The sequence below is a fragment of the Heterodontus francisci genome, chromosome 6 (assembly GCF_036365525.1).
Source record: "Heterodontus francisci isolate sHetFra1 chromosome 6, sHetFra1.hap1, whole genome shotgun sequence".
Classification (NCBI taxonomy): Eukaryota; Metazoa; Chordata; class Chondrichthyes; order Heterodontiformes; family Heterodontidae; genus Heterodontus; species Heterodontus francisci.
In genome coordinates this window covers 64,646,465-64,666,116 of record NC_090376.1, presented here as the reverse complement: position 1 = coordinate 64,666,116, position 19,652 = coordinate 64,646,465, and the positions used below count along the sequence as shown (strand labels likewise).

The 19,652-nt window shown below is 45.2% G+C and overlaps 1 protein-coding gene across 6 annotated transcripts in view; it reads right to left on the bottom strand.

The window, feature by feature from the left end:
• The window catches only part of fhl2b (four and a half LIM domains 2b), a 76,130-nt gene that overhangs the window by 22,081 nt on the left and 34,397 nt on the right, over positions 1-19,652 (bottom strand). For all 6 annotated transcript variants that reach the window (XM_068033812.1, XM_068033813.1, XM_068033815.1 and 3 more), the window contains one exon: positions 10,364-10,533. In XM_068033812.1, the coding sequence (XP_067889913.1) occupies positions 10,364-10,533 (170 nt within the window). The remainder of the gene's footprint in view (positions 1-10,363; positions 10,534-19,652) is intronic.

Below are 19,652 nucleotides of genomic sequence, written 5' to 3'. Positions count from 1 at the left end.
ATTGAATGCGAGAGTTTTAGTAAATGGTATCGGAGGAAGGTATATGCTCATACCTTTATATCGGGTGCACGTGGAGTGTGACCTTGTTTCAGGATTGGTAACCTTGGGGATTGTCTCTTGTTTACCTGTGGATGGAGTCGACCTGCTCCTGGGTAATGATCTGGTGGGGGCAAAGGTGGTAGCTTCCCTAGTGGTTTTATAGAGACCGAAAGAGGTCAGGGAGACAGAGTAGTTACAGGAGAAGATCCCCGGCATTTTTCCTGACTGTGTGGTGACTTGGTCCATAGCCAAACAAGCTCTGTCAGAGGAGGCTGAACTGGCACTGCAGACAGATTGACCCTACTGTCTGGTTATCCGAAACCTTCTTTGGGAAGTTCGAGGACCCTAAGGATGTGTTAAACTGCTCAGTGAGGATGAGTTAGAGGAGGTCTGGAGGGTTTCCAAAACAAACCCCCTACTGTCCGGTTAGCCAAAACTGAAATGTTAGGAAAGTTAGACACTGTACTCCCCTACTTAAATACAGAACAAAGAGAAGCCCTTATAAGGCTGCTTACAGCACTGAAAGGATTCTGCAGGGACACACCAGGGTGCACAACCTTAATCCTACATGATGTTTACAAAGTTATGAGCGGCATGGACAGAGTGGATCGTCAGAAGCTTTTTCCCAGGGTGGAAGAGTCAGTTACTAGGGGACATAGGTTTAAGGTGCGAGGGGCAAAGTTTAGAGGGGATGTGCGAGGTGAGTTTTTTTACACAGAGGGTGGTGAGTGCCTGGAACTTGCTGCCAGTGGAGGTGGTGGAAGCAGATACGATAGCAACGTTTAAGAGACATCTTGACAAATATATGAATAGGAAGGGAATAGAGGGATATGGGCCCCGGAAGTGCAGAAGGTGTTAGTTTCGGCAGGCATCAAGATCGGCGCAGGCTTGGAGGGCCGAATGGCCTGTTCCTGTGCTGTACTGTTCTTTGTTCTTTGATGTGGATGTAGGAGAGACCCCTCCCATAAAACAGAACCCCTATCACCTAGGTCCAAGGAAACTGACCCAGGTTCGGGAGGAAATTCAGTATATGCTGGAAAACAAGCTGAATGAGCCCAGCCAGAGCAGCTGGTGTTCCCCAGTTGTGCTTATGCCCAATCCTGGATGAAAAAAAAGTTAAACCAGAGACTAGCTATGGCAGTGTGAGTTTGAGAACTGAGTGTTTAAGAATGAATGTGTGTGTACAGTTTTTTTTTTACCTACGACCTTATAATGAAATGCTCCTGTTGTCGCATTCCATTACACATGGTGGGGAGATGCCAGGAAAACATGCTCTGCTGAAAGAGGATTTTTAATTCATCGGTTGGAAACTGACATTAAACTTAAAAATGAAAGCTAGAATCCTACATGCAACTTTTAAAAACTGGCAGCTAAGAGGCCACCACAATTTGCATTGAAATAGCTCACATTCCAAGGCATCAAAGTGGAGACGCATGTCTAAAAAGCTCCCATCCAGGACAATGGCTTGAACAGTTGAGTAAATTACCTAGTATCACCCTTATTAGCAAGACATTCAAAGCCATTTGTGTAGTTTATTATTTTCAATTAGATCAAGAATTTATTTTAAGTACAATAACCCACCTCTTTCTTGTTTAAACTCAAGAAAACCTGTCCGATTGGTTCTTTTATGATCATAGCAGATAAAGGGTTAAACACTCACTGAATTGGCAAGCACATCCACTATTTTAAAAGGAATAAACCCTGTTGTGGTCAAACAAGGAGAGGGACAAGAGGGGAGCCTTTCAACCCCTCCTCACCTATTTGTAGCATAACATGAAGGAATATTAAAATTCAACAGTTATTAATAACAATGCCATTAAGACAAAAGGTGCAATCTTGCTCAGGAGCGGAATATCAAATCACACTAAGGTGCTAATCATCTTTTCAGCTAATTAGGTTCTAGTGGATGCATATTTTGATGGTTTCTCTGTACTTCTTCTTTGGCCTCCTTGTCTCGAGAGACAATGGGTAAGCGCCTAGAGGTGGTCAGTGGTTTGGGAAGCAGTGCCTGGAGTGGCCATAAAGGCCAATTCTAGAGTGACAGACTCTTCCACAGGTGCTGCAGATTAAATTGGTTGTCGGGGCTGTTACACAGTTGGCTCTCCCCTTGCGCTTCTGTCTTTTTTCCTGCCAACTGCTCAGTCTCTTCGACTCGCCACCCTTTAGCCCCGCTTTTATGGCTGTACGCCAGCTCTGGCAATCACTGGCAACTGACTCCCATGACTTGTGGTCAGTGTCACAGGACTTCATGTCGTGTTTGCAGACATCTTTGAAGCGGAGACATAGACGGCCGGTGGGTCTGATACCATTGACAAGCTCACTGTACAATGCGTCCTTGGGGATCCTGCCATCTTCCATGCGGCTCACATGGCCAAGCTATCTCTGGCGCTGCTGGCTCAGTAGGCTGTATAAGCTGGGGATGTTGGCCGCCTTGAGGACTTCTGCGTTGGAGATACGGTCCTGCCACCTGATGCCAAGGATTCTCCGGAAGCAGCGAAGATGGAATGAGTTGAGATGTCGCTCTTGGCTGACATACGTTGTCCAGGCCTCGCTGCCGTAGAGCAAGGTGCTGAGGACACAGGCTTGAAACACTTGGACTTTTGTGGTCCGTGTCAGTGCGCCATTTTCCCACCCCCTCTTGGCCAGTCTGGACATAGCAGTGGGCGCCTTTCATATGCGCTATTTGATTTCTGCATCGAAAGACAGGCTACTGGTGATAGTTGAGCCAAGGTAGGTGAATCTTGAACCACTTCCAGAGCGTGGTCACTGATATTGACGGATGGAGCATTTCTGATGTCCTGTCCCATGATGTTTGTTTTCTTGAGGCTGATGGTTAGGCCAAATTTGTTGCAGGCAGTCGCAATCCTGTCGATGAGTCTCGACAGACACTCTTCTGTGCGGGATGTTAATGCAGCATCGTCAGCAAAGAGGAGTTCCCTGATGAGGACCTTCCATACTTAGGTCTTCGCTCTAAGACAGGCAAGGTTGAACAACGTGCCATCTGATCTTGTGGAGGAAAATTCCTTCTTCTGAAGACTTGAACGCATGTGAGAGCAGCAGTGAGAGGAAGATCTCAAACAGTGTCGGTGCTAGAACACTGCCCTGTTTCACGCCACTCAGGATAGGAAAGGGGTCTGATGAGGCATCACTATGCTGAATTGTGCCTTTCATATTGTCATGGAATGAGGTGATGATACTTAGTTGCTTTGGTGGACACCCGATCTTTGCTAGAAGTCTGAAGAGACCACATCTGCTGACGAAGTCAAAGGCTTTGGTGAGATCTATGAAAGCAACGTAGTGGGGCATCTGTTTCTCTGTACAAGCACTCTCTAATCCCATGTTCAGAACAAATCAGCCTTGTTTTATGTCTTTTTAGTTTATGCTCATCTGTACTATCTGGTTATTATCACATTGGTGTTTGTGGGAGCTCTAGGTGTGCTAATTGGCTGCCGCATTCCCTACATTATGACAATGACTATGGTCATGCAGGCCCCCACCTGCCAAGAATGAGGCATATTAATTTGGCCACATGGACATTAAATTTCAAATTGTTGCTGGGAATAAGGAAAGGCCTATTACAAGGACTGCCAGACCTTGGCTGAAAATAAAAATGTACATACTAACATACATTGAAGAGACAGGAGAGAAAAGTCTCCTACAGCGAATACGGTTTAAGAAGAATACTGGGCCCCAATGAAAAGCAAAATCTACCTCCAATTAAGCACTCTACAGTGAGCTCAAAGAACTGTAACAACAACTCTTCAGATATTGCCTCAAACCTTTCCACTTTATCTTTCTTCTGTCTCTATTTGCATGTGTGTATCACGTATACATGCTAGCGTGGGGTACGGCGTGTATCCATAGACGTTAACCGAATTACAGTTTAAGTTTTATAAATTTCAACTTTTCTTTTTTAAACCTAAGAAAGTCTGTTTGTGCTGGTTTCTTTGCCTTATAATTGGAAAGCGGTGAACAAGGATTCACCAAGTGGGAGCTAAAAACACGGTGTGTTTAAAATTAAACCCTGTTACAGTAAGATTAGGTGAAGGCTGAAAGGGAACCCTAGACCTCTTTCGCACCTGGTCGTAACAAAAATTTGGGTGCTAGCTTCCAGAATTTTACCCACAGACAAACAAGAGAAATTGGAAGTGGGAAGCCAAATTGTTCCCAATCAAAAAAAAAGAGCAAGGTTTCAATACAGGTTTTCTTGTGGTTGTGTGTGCTTGAATACTAACAGGTCTGCAACTGAAGCTAGTAGCTCTCCAAGCCAGGGTGAAGTAACTTGGGATAAGTTGAAAGTCTATGGAGGAGTTGAGGAAAATGGCTGAGCAGTGTGGGATCACTGTACGTGGCAAGGCTAGGAAGTCTGATCTCCTAAGGCTAGTGACCAACCATTTTTCCCTTGAATCTGAAGAAGCAGAAACAGGGTTAGAAGCAGACTCTGACAGGATATTGTTAGCAAAGATACAATTGGAACAAAGGAAACTTGAATTTGAGGATAGGGAGAGATAAAAATTATTCCGGTAGGAATACGAAGAGAGAGAGTTATAGTGGCTTGAGTTAACTAGGGGGTGACAGAGTAGCCCCAGTGAAAGCATGGTCAATATGGAGAAGCATAATTCAGGGCTGGGTACAAAATTGTTAAAACTAGCTCAACTAATTCCAATATTGAATGAGGAAGATGTGGAGGAATTTTTTCTGTCCTTTGAGAAACTGGCAAGGCAGCTAAAATGGCCAGCTGAGATCTGGCCTCTTTAATTGCAAAGCAAACTAACCAGAAAAGCTCATGAGGTCTTTCTTTTGTTGCCAGATGAGAGTTCATCAAATTATGAACGGACCATAAATGCTATCCTCGGGGCATATGAATTAGTACCCGAAGCCTATCACCAAAAGTTTAGAACCATCAAAAAGCAAGCTAATCAAACTTATCTGGAGTTTGAAAGAAGTAAGCAGATGGCTTTTGGCCAGTGGCTGAGGGCTCTTAAAGTACAGCTCAGCTATGAGAATCTCAGAGAAGTAATTCTGTTAGAGGAATTAAAATACTCTCTCCCACTCTCCATAAAGACCCACATAGAGGAGCAACGTGTTCAGAGAGCCTGGCAAGTGGCCATTCTGGCCGATGAGTTTGCTTTAATTTATAAGCTGGTTTCCCAGGGGAAAACCTTTCCTAATCACTCCCACAAATCTGAAAAGGACAAAGGGTGGGAAGGTGATAGAAGCCCAAGCAGTCCTGGATGAGAAAGGAAAGCAGGAGACATGGTGGGGGGGGGGGGGCCCTCCTCTAGCCAAAAAGGAAGGTGCTGTGAGCAAGAGTGAGACCCAGAGACCTGTGTGCTTCCATTGTCATAAAGCAGGCAATTTAAAAGCTGACTCCTGGAAACTAAAGGGAAATCCGGTAGGGTTAATCAGGGCACACCCGCTCAGTGAAGAAGGGAACTTGATGGAAAGCACAGCAGAATAAGCTGTGGCTTTAACTGCAGTAAGACTGAGACCCAGGAAGCCTACGGCTGCAAGTGGAGGAAAATTTAATAGGATTCCTGAAGGTTATCAGGATTTTGTGTCCAAAGGAAAAGTAACCCCATACCCCTCGAGTGGGCCAAGCAAGCCAATAGTGATTACTGGGGACACAGGGGCCAGTAGATCCCTTTTACCAGGAAAAGGCCTGACCTTTCCCCCAGAGAGTGCAGTGAATGCCAAAATGGTGAATGGTATTGTAGGGCAGTGTATGCCTGTACCTGTACTGGATGCACCTGGAGTGCGACCTAGTTTCGGGACCGGTGACCGTAGGGATTTCACCTAGTTTGCCTGTGGATGGGGTTGATCTGCTCCTAGGTAATGATCTGGCAGGGGTGAAGGTGGTAGCCCCCCCAGTAGTGAACAAAAGACTTCAGAAGGTCAGAGAGACAGGCCAGTGGCAGGAGACAGACCCCTGCAGTCTCCCTGAATGTGTAGTGGATCAGGCCATGATCAAACCAGCTCCCCCAGAGGAGACTGCATTGATACTGCAGGCAGATGACCATGAAATCTGCCTGTCCGAGACTTTCTTTGGAAAATTAGGAGACCCAGGGAATGAATTAAATGGATTTTCCCTAGCTGAGGCTCAGCGAGCCGACCCAGTATTGCGAGAGTTAGCACAGACTGGCCAGTCTGAAAGTGAAGCAGAGGGAGTCCCTGATTGCTACTATTTAAAAAATGAGGTACTGATAAGGAAATGGAGTTCTCCTCACAGACCTGAGAGCAAGGAGAGGACAGTAGTTCACCAGTTAGTGCTGCCACAGAGGTACCGGGGAGAAATATTAAAAAGGGCCCATGAGACTACAGTGGCTGTACATGCCGGTATACGAAAGGCCAAAGCCCACAAAAGACAGCAGTTTGACTGGCCAAAACTCGACTAAGATGTGGTGGAGTACTGCAGGAGTTGCCACATGTGCCAGGTTGAGGGAAAACACCAACCTACAGTGAAACCGATACCCCCAAGCCCTGTACTTGTGTTAGGAGGACCCTCCAGCTGATGATGAACTGTAAGGGACCCCCGCCGAGAACAAAAGGGGACAGGCAAGTACAAGGCTGGCAAAAGTTTAGAAAGAGATGGGGAAAAAGTGACCAAGACGGCAGGTTAAAGGTAGTCCAGGAGGAATCCTGGATGAAAACCCTTACTGTCCAGTCAGCCAATCCCGAAAAATGTGAAAGGTTAGAACCCACATCCTCCTATGTAAATGCAGACACTAGAAGCATCCCACCAGAGTTGCTAACAGCATTTACAGGAGCCTGCAGAGACAAAGAAAGACCTCTAGGGGGCAGAGAAACCGTAAGGGTGATGCCTCAACTAGTCAAAGTGCCACTGGGGAGTGCAGTAGAATCTGCACAAATACCTGCAGGCAGGAATGTCCTCTGGGACAAAGGGGAGATTAGCAAAGAATCCTCCCCCACGGTCAGAAAAAAGAAAACCAGCCATCCCCCTAAAGTCAAAAGTCTTTGCATGACTCAGCAAAGCACTGAAAGAGAGTTCTGTATAGACCCACCCACTATTGACTCTGTTGGGAAAAAAAACTCCAACTGAGTGCTAATTAAATTTAAATGCCCCCCTACACCCCGCCCCCCCCCCAGCACCGGCTTGCAGACCTCAGCCGGAACAAAGGCCCTAGGCAGTCATGGAAATGGGCGAACTAAAGAAAAACTTCCCCAAAGAAGCACATGTGTATTGGGATGCCAAAGAGTAGGCAATTCAAGCACCACTGGCACCAAGAAAAGACAGGCAATTTGAATAAGTTTTATAATTTATGAATGAATGGAAATGAAGGAGAGAATTGCATGTTTTTTTCTGTGTCATATTTTCTCTCAACCTTTTTAATTAAATACACTTTTCTCAAATCGCATTTCCTTCCCTTGGGTGTGGAGGTGTCATGCAGGCCCTCACCTGCCAAGAATAAGGCATATTAATTTCGCCACATGGACATTAAATTTCAAATTGTTGCTGGGAAGAAGAGAAGGCCTGTTACAAGGATTTGGCTGATAAAAAAACATTTACATACTAACAGACATTGAAGGCAGGGAAGCGCATTCCATTTCTTGCTGAGATGATACAATACACAGAGACAAGACGTGGTCAGACCAGTTCGTCACATGATTAACCTGCTTGGCAACCTGGGGGTTGCTGAATTGTACAGTTTGAACTGACAGCCTGCAGAAAAGCAGAATGTTCCTGGACTGAAGAAGACCTCCTGTCTGTCTGACTGCTCCCATTTCTTTCTCACAAGCCTCTGATTCCACTGAAGACACATGAACCCCAAAGGAGAAAAGTCTCCTTCAGCAAACAAGATTTAAGAAGAATATTGGGCCCCAACGAAAAGCAAGATCTGCCTACAATCAAGGACTCTATACTGAGCTCAAAGAACCCTAACAACAACTCTTCAGATATTGCCTCAAACCTTTCCACTTTATTTTTCTTCTGTTCTTTTCTGTCTCTATTTTCATGTATGTATCGTGTATTCACGCTAGCGTTGGGCGCGGTGTGTATCTGTAGGCGTTAACTGAATTAGAGTTTAAGTTTAATAAATTTCAACTTTTCTTCTTTAAACCTAAGAAAGCCTGTTTGTGCTGGTTTCTTTGCCTTAGAATTGGAAAGCGGTGAACAAAGATTCACCAAGGGGGAGCTAAAAACACAGTGTGTTTAAAATTAAACCCTGTTACAGTAAGACCAGGTGAAGGCTGAAAGGGAACCCTAGACCTCTTTCTCATCTGGTCATAACACTATACTCCAAAAAGTATTTCATTAGCTGTAAAGCAGTTTCTGATGTCCTTGGAAAGGCACTATATAAATGCAAGTTTTTTTCTTTTACTGTGCACTTAGCCAAAGCTGATTTACTTGCTTCACGTATGTTGCCCTCGTGCTCTTTCAACTAATTTCATATTCCCCTTTCCAGTTTTCATCCCTCCTTGCTGAATGTGCTGACTCATGCTGAGCTATAATCTCTTGGTTGGCAATTGCCAGCCAGTTACTTGCGCAAGTAGCCGTTCTTTATATGTCACCCCAGACAGTGAATGTTGGCAGACTATTTGAAAGTTCCAGCCTCAATTTGCTGAGTTAACTGCATTGATAGTTGGTTGGTACAGTTAACCTTAGTGCCCTGAGCTAGAGAGAGGAAATCAGCCAGGGTTCCTACTGTTAGTCACTATACAGTGAACCCTCTGGAAAGTGCATATATGTGGGCATTGGATGAGGAGAGGATTGGTCTTGACCTGCATTGCTTCAGAAAGTGGAATAACCTGGAACCACTCACTGTCTAGGTTCACACATGAAGGCTGGTCAGTGGAGGTCAGTGTTGGGAGCATTCTTTTTCTTAATATATGTGAAAGATCTGGACTTGGAATAGGAGTGCAACAACATTTTCAGATAACCAAAAATAGGGAGCATGAAGAAAAATTGTGGCTTACCTAAGATTCGATTTTAGTCAACCAGTCTTAACAGCACAAAGACAGTGGAAGGGTTGGGAAAGGTGGTGGAGAGGTAAAGCTGGGTGTCATCAACATAAATGTGGAGATAGGTGTCTGAATATGTAGATGATATTGCAAAGGGGAAGCATGTAAATAAGTAAGAGGACGGGGTCAAGGAAAGACTCCAGGGGTAACAGGGGTGCAGGGGTGAGAAGAGAATTCATCACTGAAAATCATCTTTCTATAATTGGATAGGTATAATTGGAACAAGGAAGGACAGTCCCACTGAGGTTGATAATGGAAGAGAGCCATTGGGGAAGGATGGTGTGGACAATCATGCCAAAAGCTGCCAAGAGGTCAAGGAGGACAAAGAGGAGCAATGCAAAACAGTCACAGAGATAATGCCATTTTTGACCTTGGTTAAGGCCATGTCAGTGCAATAGGATGAATAGAAATTTGATTGAAGAGATTCTAATTGGGAGAGATGGGCACAAATTTGGGAGGTGACAATGTGCATAAGGACTTTGGCGAGCAAAGAGAGTTTTGAATAGGAGTGGTAGTTTGCAAGGACAGAGGGTTTTTGAGAAGGAGTGTGAAGGCATTTTTGAAAGAGGTGTACTCTACTTGAGAAGAAGGAGCCATTTATAATTTACAGCTAGCATGGGGACTAGGAAGCTAAGTTAGGATGCCAACAGTTTAGTCGGGTCAAAGAAACAGGAGGTGGGCCACATGGACAAGATGAGCCCAGAAAGAGCCTGAGGGAGATGGAAAGAAGCTGAGAAAGATGTGGTTCATGGCTGGGTAGGAGAGAACCTGAGGGGTGTATTAGTTTTTGGCAAGTGGAAGAGGGAGGTCGCAGTCGATAGAGGTAACTGAATATATAGTCCCTAGCTCGGTGCCAATGATGGCTTCCTCACACTTGTTGGAGGTAAGGGCCGAAAAGGCAATAGAGGGTGTTTTAAGAAGGTGTTTATTATCTATTGCATAGTTTGTTGCATTTCCTTCCAAATGTTTGTCCTAATTTCCTACCTTTCCATGCCAAGTAACAATTCTTCACTTGTGAAACAAAATAGTGAATGCCCTTGGGCTCTTCAATAATCTGTTTCACGAATTCCAAATTCAATTTTACTTTCTTTCAACATTTGCATGCAGATTTCAAATAGGGATTGCTAACCAATGATGGCAAATGTAAATCCTGGAAGATTTTTCTTTTCCTTAGGTTCAGTGCTGCTGAATTCTGGTATCCTTAGTGCCTTCCATTGGATTTAACTATATTAATACAATGAAAACCTGAACTTTCCTGATTTGAATGGCCCAGTGCCACATCACACAATTGGTTTAGACCCATTGAAAGAGTTACCTTCCGCAGACCTTGTAATAAGTAGCTCACCTTCTTGCACTGCGCACAGTGCATAGCAAACTGCTTTTCATAACAAGGCACACAGTAGTTGTCATTGTCTTTGGGGATGAAGCTCTTTGTGCCCATTGGCTGTTGGCAGCGGTGACAGATGAAACAAGTCTCATGCCAGTTGTTACCCTTGTACTCCATCTTGCGAGTGCCTACGTTTTAGTAAGAAGGTACAAAGGAAAGTTAAAACCCAGATGCTATCTCTTCGATTCCTACAAAGTAATTTAAAAAAAGTAAAGAATATGCAATAGCTCTTTCTGTAACAGCCCAGTGGAGCGTGCTATACAAGCCATTATTATTAGATCTTGACAGCTGAAGCTGAAACAAGCTAATGATCTGTAACACAATAAAATTAAAACATGTCTGCTAAATTACATTTTCTCAGAATACAAGTGTTAGCTAAACACACTAAACCATGAAAAAAAAATTCTCCTCCAATCAGCTGTTTGGAAGATAGCAAAGTGTACCTAGCAAAGATCAACTTTATTAACACAAATTTTCTGGAGTCATTCTGCTGACCTCAGCTCATTGTTCCTGGTTCGCTGACAGTCACAAAGAAGAACACTGGAGCAAAGCACTGTCTATCAGTGCATTTCTGAAATTAGTCTCTGTTGCAGACATGTTCTTCCAAAAAGATGACATTTGGAGCACAGCTTTTCTCAACATTGAACTTCTTCAGGTGTTACATATGTGTGTGTGTATGTGTGCCACACTGTGGGTGGTGGTGAGGTTACTTGAGGAAGGGCAACTTTGAGGTTATGGCATTGGTCATTCCTCTTAAGCACAGAACTGTTCTAGTTCTATTTTTAAATGAGAAATCTCAATTCCAATGGCCTGTTCATTTTATCAATCAGACTAAAATCTTCATGTGACAGCAAACCTCTTTATGATCATTCATCACAACATAACATTCATTTTTGATAGCTAATAGCCAGGCCAAATGCTCATCACTTTTGATAGTTGGATATAGCATGCAGTGGATGCACCATATGGTCATCATCTATCTAAGGTGATTGAAGTTGCATATAGCAACCATATCAAATAAAGAGTTATAATTAAATGTGTGTTATGTAAATGATACTTTGCTGTATCAGCCTGTTACGATCAGGTGAGAAGGGGTCAAAGGGCTCCCCTCTTTTCCCTCTCCTTGTTTAACCAGAACAGATTTATTTCTTTTTAAGTGGATTTATTGCCAATTCAGTAAGTGTTTAACTGTTTACACGCCATGATCATAAAAGAGCCAATCGGACAGGTTTTCTCGAATTTAACAAAGAAAGAGGTTAACTTTATTGTACTTAAATGGATCTAAGTAAAACTAAAGTACGCTCCAACTTTCAAGCACACACACACACACACACACACACACACACACACACAAATAGGTTACGGAGTATGGGACAGATAGATTTGTTGAATTAGAGTCCAACAAAATAAAAAAGGTATACTGTCTGTGGAGGTTGGTGACTTGACTGGCTTCAGGCTGAATTCAGTGGTCTTGAGGCTTCTGGTTTGAAGACATGGACACTGATTCAGTGGTTCTCTGGCTTCTGGTTTGAAAAGGTGGAAGCTGATTCAATGGTTCTCAGGGAGACAGCAATGTGACTGAATTCCTTCGAGGGAGATCTCTGTTTTTTCTGGAACATTCTCTAAACTGTGTAGATGAAGGAGGTTTCTCTCTGTTCTTTCTGGAAAGTTCTCTCTAAACTGTGTAGCTGAAGGAGGTTTTTGTCTGTTCTTTCTGGAACGTTCTCTCTAAATTGTGTAGCTGAAGGAGTTTCTGTCTGTTCTTTCCAGAAAATTCTCTCTCTCTAGCTCCCTCCTCAAGCTTAGGTAAGCACAGCCAGCAGACAGAGTTTGAAGCATACAAGGTTTGAGTGTTTCATCTCCACCAGTTTAATATTCAGGTTTCCAGTTGGTGGTTTAAAAAAATCATCCTTTGAGCGAGCACATTTTCATAACACCTCCACACCATGCGAAATGAAATGTGATGACAGGAGCATTTCACCATAAAGTTGTAAAAATAAAAAAAAACTGTACATACACACTCATCCTCAAACACTCACTTATCAATCTCACACTATCATAGCTATGCTCTGGTTTAGTTTTCATCCAGGATGATTCTATGCTGAGTTAGACTCTGGATAAAGCATCAGCTATCAAATTGTTTTTCCCTGCAATGTGGGTAATCTTCAGGTGGTAAGGTTGCAAACGTAGGCTCCATCGAAATAGCCTTGCATTCTGAGTTTTGAATTTCACCACAAATGTCAAAGGATTGTGGTCGGTCTGAGGGACAGTCTCTCTCTATTCATTTCGAACATATACTTCAAAGTGCTTGAGAGCCAGTTACAGTCCCAAAGTTTCCTTCTCCACAGTAGAGTATCTCCTTCAATGTCTGATTAATTTTTTGGAGAAATGCCCATCATCTTGGAGCAGGATGGCACCTGCCCCGAGATCACTAGCATCAACTGCCACTTTAAATGGTTTGTTAAAGTTTAGAGCTGTGAGCACCGGCTCATTGTTAAAAAGACTTTCAGCCTCTTGAGAGCTGTTAGGCACCTTCTTGACCACACTATCTTCACTCTTTTCTGTAAAAAATCTGTCAGTGGAGCAGCTATAGTGGTGAAGTTTGGGACGAACTTGCGGTGAAACCCACACATCTCCAAAAATTGCATTATTTCTCGTTTGGGCCTGGGAACGGGAAAATCCGTCAATGCTGTACCTTCACTGTTCTGGGAAGGACACGCCTTTGACCCACAACATGCCCTAGGTAGGTTAGCTGAGCTTTGGTGAACTCACTCTTTGCAAAATTTACCACAAGGTTAGTGAGTGGGTAAAGACCTGGCAGATGGAGTATAATGTGGGAAAGTGGGAAATTGTCTACTTTGGCAGGAAGAATAAAAAGGAAGCATATTATCTAAATGGTGAGAGATTGCGCAGCTCTGAGATGTAGAGGGATCTGGTGCATGAATCGCAAAATGTTAGAATGCAGGTACAGCATGTAATTAGGAAAGCTAATAGAATGTTATCGTTTATCACAAGGGGAATTGAATACAAAAGTAGGGAAGTTATGCTTCAGCTATACAGGACATGGGTGAGATCACATCTGGAGTACTGTGTACAGTACTGGTCTCCTTATTTAAGGAAGGATGCAAATGCATTGGAGGCAGTACAGAGAAGGTTTACTAGACTAATACCTGGAATGGGAGGGCTGTCACGAGGAAAGATTGGACAGGCTAGGCTTGTATCCACTGGAATTTAGAAGAGTAAGAGGTGACTTGATTGAAACATATAAGATCCTGAGGGGTCTTGACAGGGTGGAAATGGAAAGGATGTTTCCCCTTGTGGGAGAATCTAGAACCAGGGGTCACTGTTTAAAAATAAGGGATCGCCCATTTAGACAGAGGTGAGGAGAATTTCTTTCTCTCAGAGGGTCGTGAGTCTTTGGAATTCTCTTTCTCAAAAGGCGGTGGAAGCAGAGTCTTTGAATATTTTTAAGGCAGAGGTAGATAGATTCTTGATAAGCAAGGGATGGAAGGTTATCGGGGGTAGGTGGAAATGTGGAGTAATCAGTTCAGCCATGAACTTATTGAATGGCAGAGCAGGCTCGAGGGGCCGAGTGGCCTACTCTTGTTCCTATGCTAGCTGACTGTAACCTTTGGAAGAGGGCTTCTAACTGGTCTAGGTGATTCCCCCCAGGTGTCACTGTACAGTAGAAGATCATCCAGGTACACTACACAGTTGGATAGGCTGGCCATTACCTGGTTCATCAGCCTTTGGAAGGTGGCTGGGGCATTTCTTAATCCAAATGGCATCACCCGTCATTGGAATAAACGGTCCAGGGTGACAAAAACTGAGATCTCTTTAGCTTGGGTGGTTAAAGGAACCTGCCAGTATCCCTTTAACAAGGCTACCTTTGTTAAGTAGGTGGCATTTTCTACTTTATCGATACAGTCTTCCAGGTGGGGAATTGGGTAGGATTCAGCTCTGGTCACTGCATTAACGCGAGCCTCCTTAAACAGTGTTCAAATCACACGCAGCTTCCACAGTGCGGACTGCGACACCGACCACTCCCTGGTGTGCAGCAAGGTGAGACTCAGACCAAAGAAGTTGCATCATTCCAAGCAGAAGGGCCACCCGCGCATCAACACGAGCAGAATTTCTCATCCACAGCTGATACAAAAATTTCTAAATTCACTTGTAACAGCCCTTCAAAACACTCCCACAGGGGATGCTGAGACCAAGTGGGCCCACATCAGAGACGCCATCTATAAGTCAGCTTTGACCACCTACGGCAAACGTGCGAAGAGAAATGCAGACTGGTTTCAATCTCATATTGAAGAGCTGGAACCTGTCATAGCCGCTAAGCGCATTGCACTGTTGAACTACAAGAAAGCCCCCAGCGAGTTAACATCCGTATGTAGCACTTAAAGCAGCCAGAAGCACTGCACAAAGAACAGCCAGGCGCTGCGCAAATGACTACTGGCAACACCTATGCAGTCATATTCAGCTAGCCTTAGACACCGGAAACATCAGAGGAATATATGATGGCATTAAGAGAGCTTTTGGGCCAACCATCAAGAAGATCATCCCCCTCAAATCTAAATCAGGGGACATAATCACTGATCAACGCAAACAAATGGACCGCTGGGTTGAGCACTACCTAGAACTGTACTCCAGGGAGAATATTGTCACTGAGACCACCCTCAATGCAGCCCAGCCTCTACCAGTCATGGATGAGCTGGACATACAGCCAACAAAGTCGGAACTCACTGATGCCATTGATTCTCTAGCCAGCGGAAAAGCCCCTGGGAACGAGAGCATTACCCCTGAAATAATTAAGAGTGCCAAACCTGCTATACTCTCAGCACTACATGAACTGCTATGCCTGTGCTGGGACGAGGGAGCAGTACCTCAGGACATGCGCGATGCCAATATCATCACCCTTGGTGACTGCAACAACTACCGCGGAATCTCCCTGCTCAGCATAGTGGGGAAAGTCTTTGCTCGAGTTGCTCTAAACAGGCTCCAGAAGCTGGCCGAGCGCGTCTACCCTGAGGCACAGTGTGGCTTTCGTGCAGAGAGATCGACCGTTGACATGCTGTTCTCCCTTCGTCAGCTACAGGAGAAATGCCACGAACAACAAATGCCCCTCTACATTGCTTTCATTGATCTCACCAAAGCCTTTGACCTCGTCAGCAGACGTGGTCTCTTCAGACTACTAGAAAAGATCGGATGTCCACCAAAGCTACTAAGTATCATCACCTCATTCCATGACAATATGAAAGGCACAATTCAACCTCATCAGACCCCTTTCCTATCCTGAGTGGCGTGAAACAGGGCTGTGTTCTCGCACCCACACATTTTGGGATTTTCTTCTCCCTGCTGCTCTCACATGCGTTCAAGTCTTCTAAAGAAGGAATTTTCCTCCACACAAGATCAGGTGGCAGGTTGTTCAACCTTGCCCGTCTAAGAGTGAAGTCCAAAGTACAGAAAGTCCTCATCAGGGAACTCCTCTTTGCTGACGATGCTGCTTTAACATCTCACACTGAAGAGTGCCTGCAGAGTCTCATCGACATGTTTGCGGCTGCCTGCAATGAATTTGGCCTAACCATCAGCCTCAAGAAAACGAACATCATGGGACAGGACGTCAGAAATGCTCCATCCATCAATATTGACGACCACACTCTGGAAGTGGTTCAAGAGTTCACCTACCTAGGTTCAACTATCACCAGTAACCTGTCTCTAGATGCAGAAATCAACAAGCGCATGGGAAAGGCTTCCACTGCTATGTCCAGACTGGCCAAGAGAGTGTGGGAAAATGGCGCACTGACACAGAACACAAAAGTCCGAGTGTATCAAGCCTGTGTCCTCAGTACCTTGCTCTATGGCAGCGAGGCCTGGACAACGTATGTCAGCCAAGAGCGACGTCTCAATTCATTCCATCTTCGCTGCCTCCGGAGAATACTTGGCATCAGGTGGCAGGACCGTATCTCCAACACAGAAGTCCTCGACACGGCCAACATCCCCAGCTTATACACACTACTGAGTCAGCGGCGCTTGAGATGGCTTGGCCATGTGAGCCGCATGGAAGATGGCAGGATCCCCAAGGACGCATTGTACAGTGAGCTTGTCAATGGTATCAGACCCACCAGCCGTCCATGTCTCCGCTTTAAAGACGTCTGCAAACGCGACATGAAGTCCTGTGACTTTGATTACAAGTCGTGGGAGTCAGTTGCCAGCGTTCGCCAGAGCTGGCGGGCAGCCATAAAGGCGGGGCTAAAGTGTGGCGAGTCGAAGAGACTTAGCAGTTGGCAGGAAAAAAGACAAAAGCGCAAGGGGAGAGCCAACTGTGTAACAGCCCCGACTAACAAATTTTTCTGCAGCACCTGTGGAAGAACCTGTCACTCTAGAATTGGCCTTTATGGCCACTCCAGACGCTGCTCCACACACCACTGACCACCTCCAGGCGCTTACCCATTGTCTCTCGAGATAAGGAGGCCAAAGAAGACTGCATTAAGCTTCTTGTAATCAATGCAGAGCCTTGTTGAGCCATCGGGCTTGGGCACGAACACAACTGGGGAACTCCAGCTGCCTTGACTGGGCACAATCAGCTTGTGCTCCAACATATACAGAATTTCCTCCTGAACCTGGGTCAGTTTCCTGGGAGCTAGGCGATAGGGACTTTGCTCCATGGGAAGGTTCTCTCCTACATCCACATTGCATAGTGCTAGGGTTGTGCACCCTAGTTTGTCCCTGCAGATCTCTTTAAATGCTGTGAGCAGCCTTGTTAAGTCTCCTCTCTATTCCGTGTTTAGATAGGAGAATACGGTGTCTAATCTCCCTAACATTTCGGTGTTCGCTAACTGGCTGGTAGGGGGTTCGATTTGGTAATCCTCCAGGCCTCCCTCTAACTTGTCCTCACTGTCCTTTTTGCCCTCCTCTTTCCTGACTGCCTGACAGACCTGTGCTTGTTTGTCCCCTTCCCAGTTGTGATACTGCTTTAACATATTGACGTGGCACAGCCTTTGCTTTTTCCTACAGTCTGAGGTGTCAATTAAATAATTCACCTCGCTAATCTTCTTTACTACTCTGTGCGGGCCACTGAACCAGGCTTTCAGTGGTTCACCCTGTATTGGTAGTAGCACTAACACATGGTCTCTGGGCTGAAATATTCGGGCCTTGGCATATTTATCTCCCTGCCTTTTCATAGCTGTCTGGGAGGTTTTTAGGTGCTCCTGAGCCACCACACAGGCTCTCACAAGCTGCTCCTGGAACATGGAGATGTAGCCTAACATGGAAGGCTGTGATCCAAAAATCACTCCTTGTTTAGTTTAAGAGGATCTCTCAGCTCGTGTCCATAAACTAATTCAAAAGGACTAAAGCCAGTGGAATCATTGGGTGAGTCCCTGGTAGCAAACAGAAGAAAGCCCAGTCCTTTGTCCCAGTCATGGGGTACTCATAGCAGTATGCGCTGATCATTATATTTAGGGTCAGGTGGTGCCGTTCCAAAGCCCCTTGTAACTGTGGGTGGTAGACTGAGGACTTTAGCTGGGTTATGCCCAGATTACCCATGACCTTTTGAAACATACTGGACATCAAATTTGTGTGATCTCGGCAGGCAGCCCATATCCGGTGAAAGATTGGGTTAGCCCCTCCACCACTACCTTGGCAGAGATAGTTCTGAGAGGGATAGCCTCTGGAAATTGAGTATCCATATCCATAATGGTGAGAACATACTGGTAGCCCCCTTTTGTTTTCAGCAGGGGCCCCACACAATCCACCAGCACTCAGCTGAATGGTTCTCCAAAAGCCAAATGGGAATTCGGGGTGGAGGTTTTATTGCAGGTTGGAGCTTCCCTACAACCTGGCAGGTGTGGCAAGTTTTACAGAACTCCACCACATTCTTGTGGAGTTGTGGCCAGTAAAAATGCTGTCTTATGCTGGCTTGGGTTTTTCATATAACGACATATCCAGCCATTGGAATTTCGTGGGCTTTTCTCAATATTTCCTTATGGTACCTTGGCGGCAACACTGCCTTGTGGACCACTGTCCACTCTTTTCATCCGCTGGTCTATGAGGAGGTCTCCATTTCCTCATCAGAACCTCATTCTTTAAATAGTAGCACTCTGGAACTCCCTCTGCTTCAGCTTCAGTTTGGGCAGTCAGTGCTAACTTTTTAACGCTGTGTCGACTTGCTGAGCCTCGACCAATGAAGATCTGCTTAACCCTTCCTTTGGGTCCTCTAAATTCCCAAAAAAGGTTTTGGATAACCAGACAGCAGGGTCATCCATTTACAATGCCAGTTCAGCCTCCTCTGATAGAGCTTGTTTGGCCCTGGACTGGATCACCCTACAGTCAGGGAAAATGCCAGGGACCTTTTCCTGTAACTGCTCTGTCTCCCTGATCTTTTACAGCGTCTCTATGACCACTGGGGAAGCTATCACCTTCACACCCGCCAGGTCATTACCAAGGAGTAGGTTGACCTAGTCCACAGGTAAAGCTGGGACAATCTCCATGGTTACCGGTCCTGAAATTAGGTCGCATTTCAGGTGCACCCGATATAAAGTTATGGGCATATACCTTTCCCTGATACCGTTCACTGATACCTTGGCATTCAATGCACTCTCTGGGGGAAAGGTCATGCCTTTTCCCAACAGAAGGGGTTGGGTGGCCCCTGTATCCCTAAGTATGACTATGGGCTTACTTGCCTCACTCAAGGAGTATGGGGGCACTTTTCTTTTGGACACAAAATCCTGGTATCACTCAGGGATTTTGTTAAGTTCTTCCGCACTACAGTGGTACATTTACAGGGCCTTACTGCCACAGTTAGAGCCACAGCCTGGTCTACTGTGCTTTCCATCAGGTCCCCTTTTCCAGCACTGGTCTGGTGTAGCCTGATTAATCCTATGAGTTTTCCCCATAACTTCCAGCAGTCAGCTTGAAGGTGACCTGCCTTGTTGCAATGGAAACATACAGGCTTTCAGGCGTCAATCCTGTTTTCAGCACCATCCTTTTTGGCCTGAGGAGGGCTCCCTGTGTTTCCAACTCTCCCTTCTCGCCCATGGCTGTTCATCCTCCTATCACCCTCCCCCCTTCTATCCTTTTCGGGTTTTTGGAGGTGATTAGGGAAGGGTTTCCCTTGGAGCAAGGGCTTGTGGACAAGCTCAGAATCATCAGCCAGGGTTATTGCCTGCCTGGTTCTTGGAAACTTTTGTTCCTCCACATGGTTTTTATGAAAAGCGAAAGCGAATTTTTGAACTCCTTGAGCAGG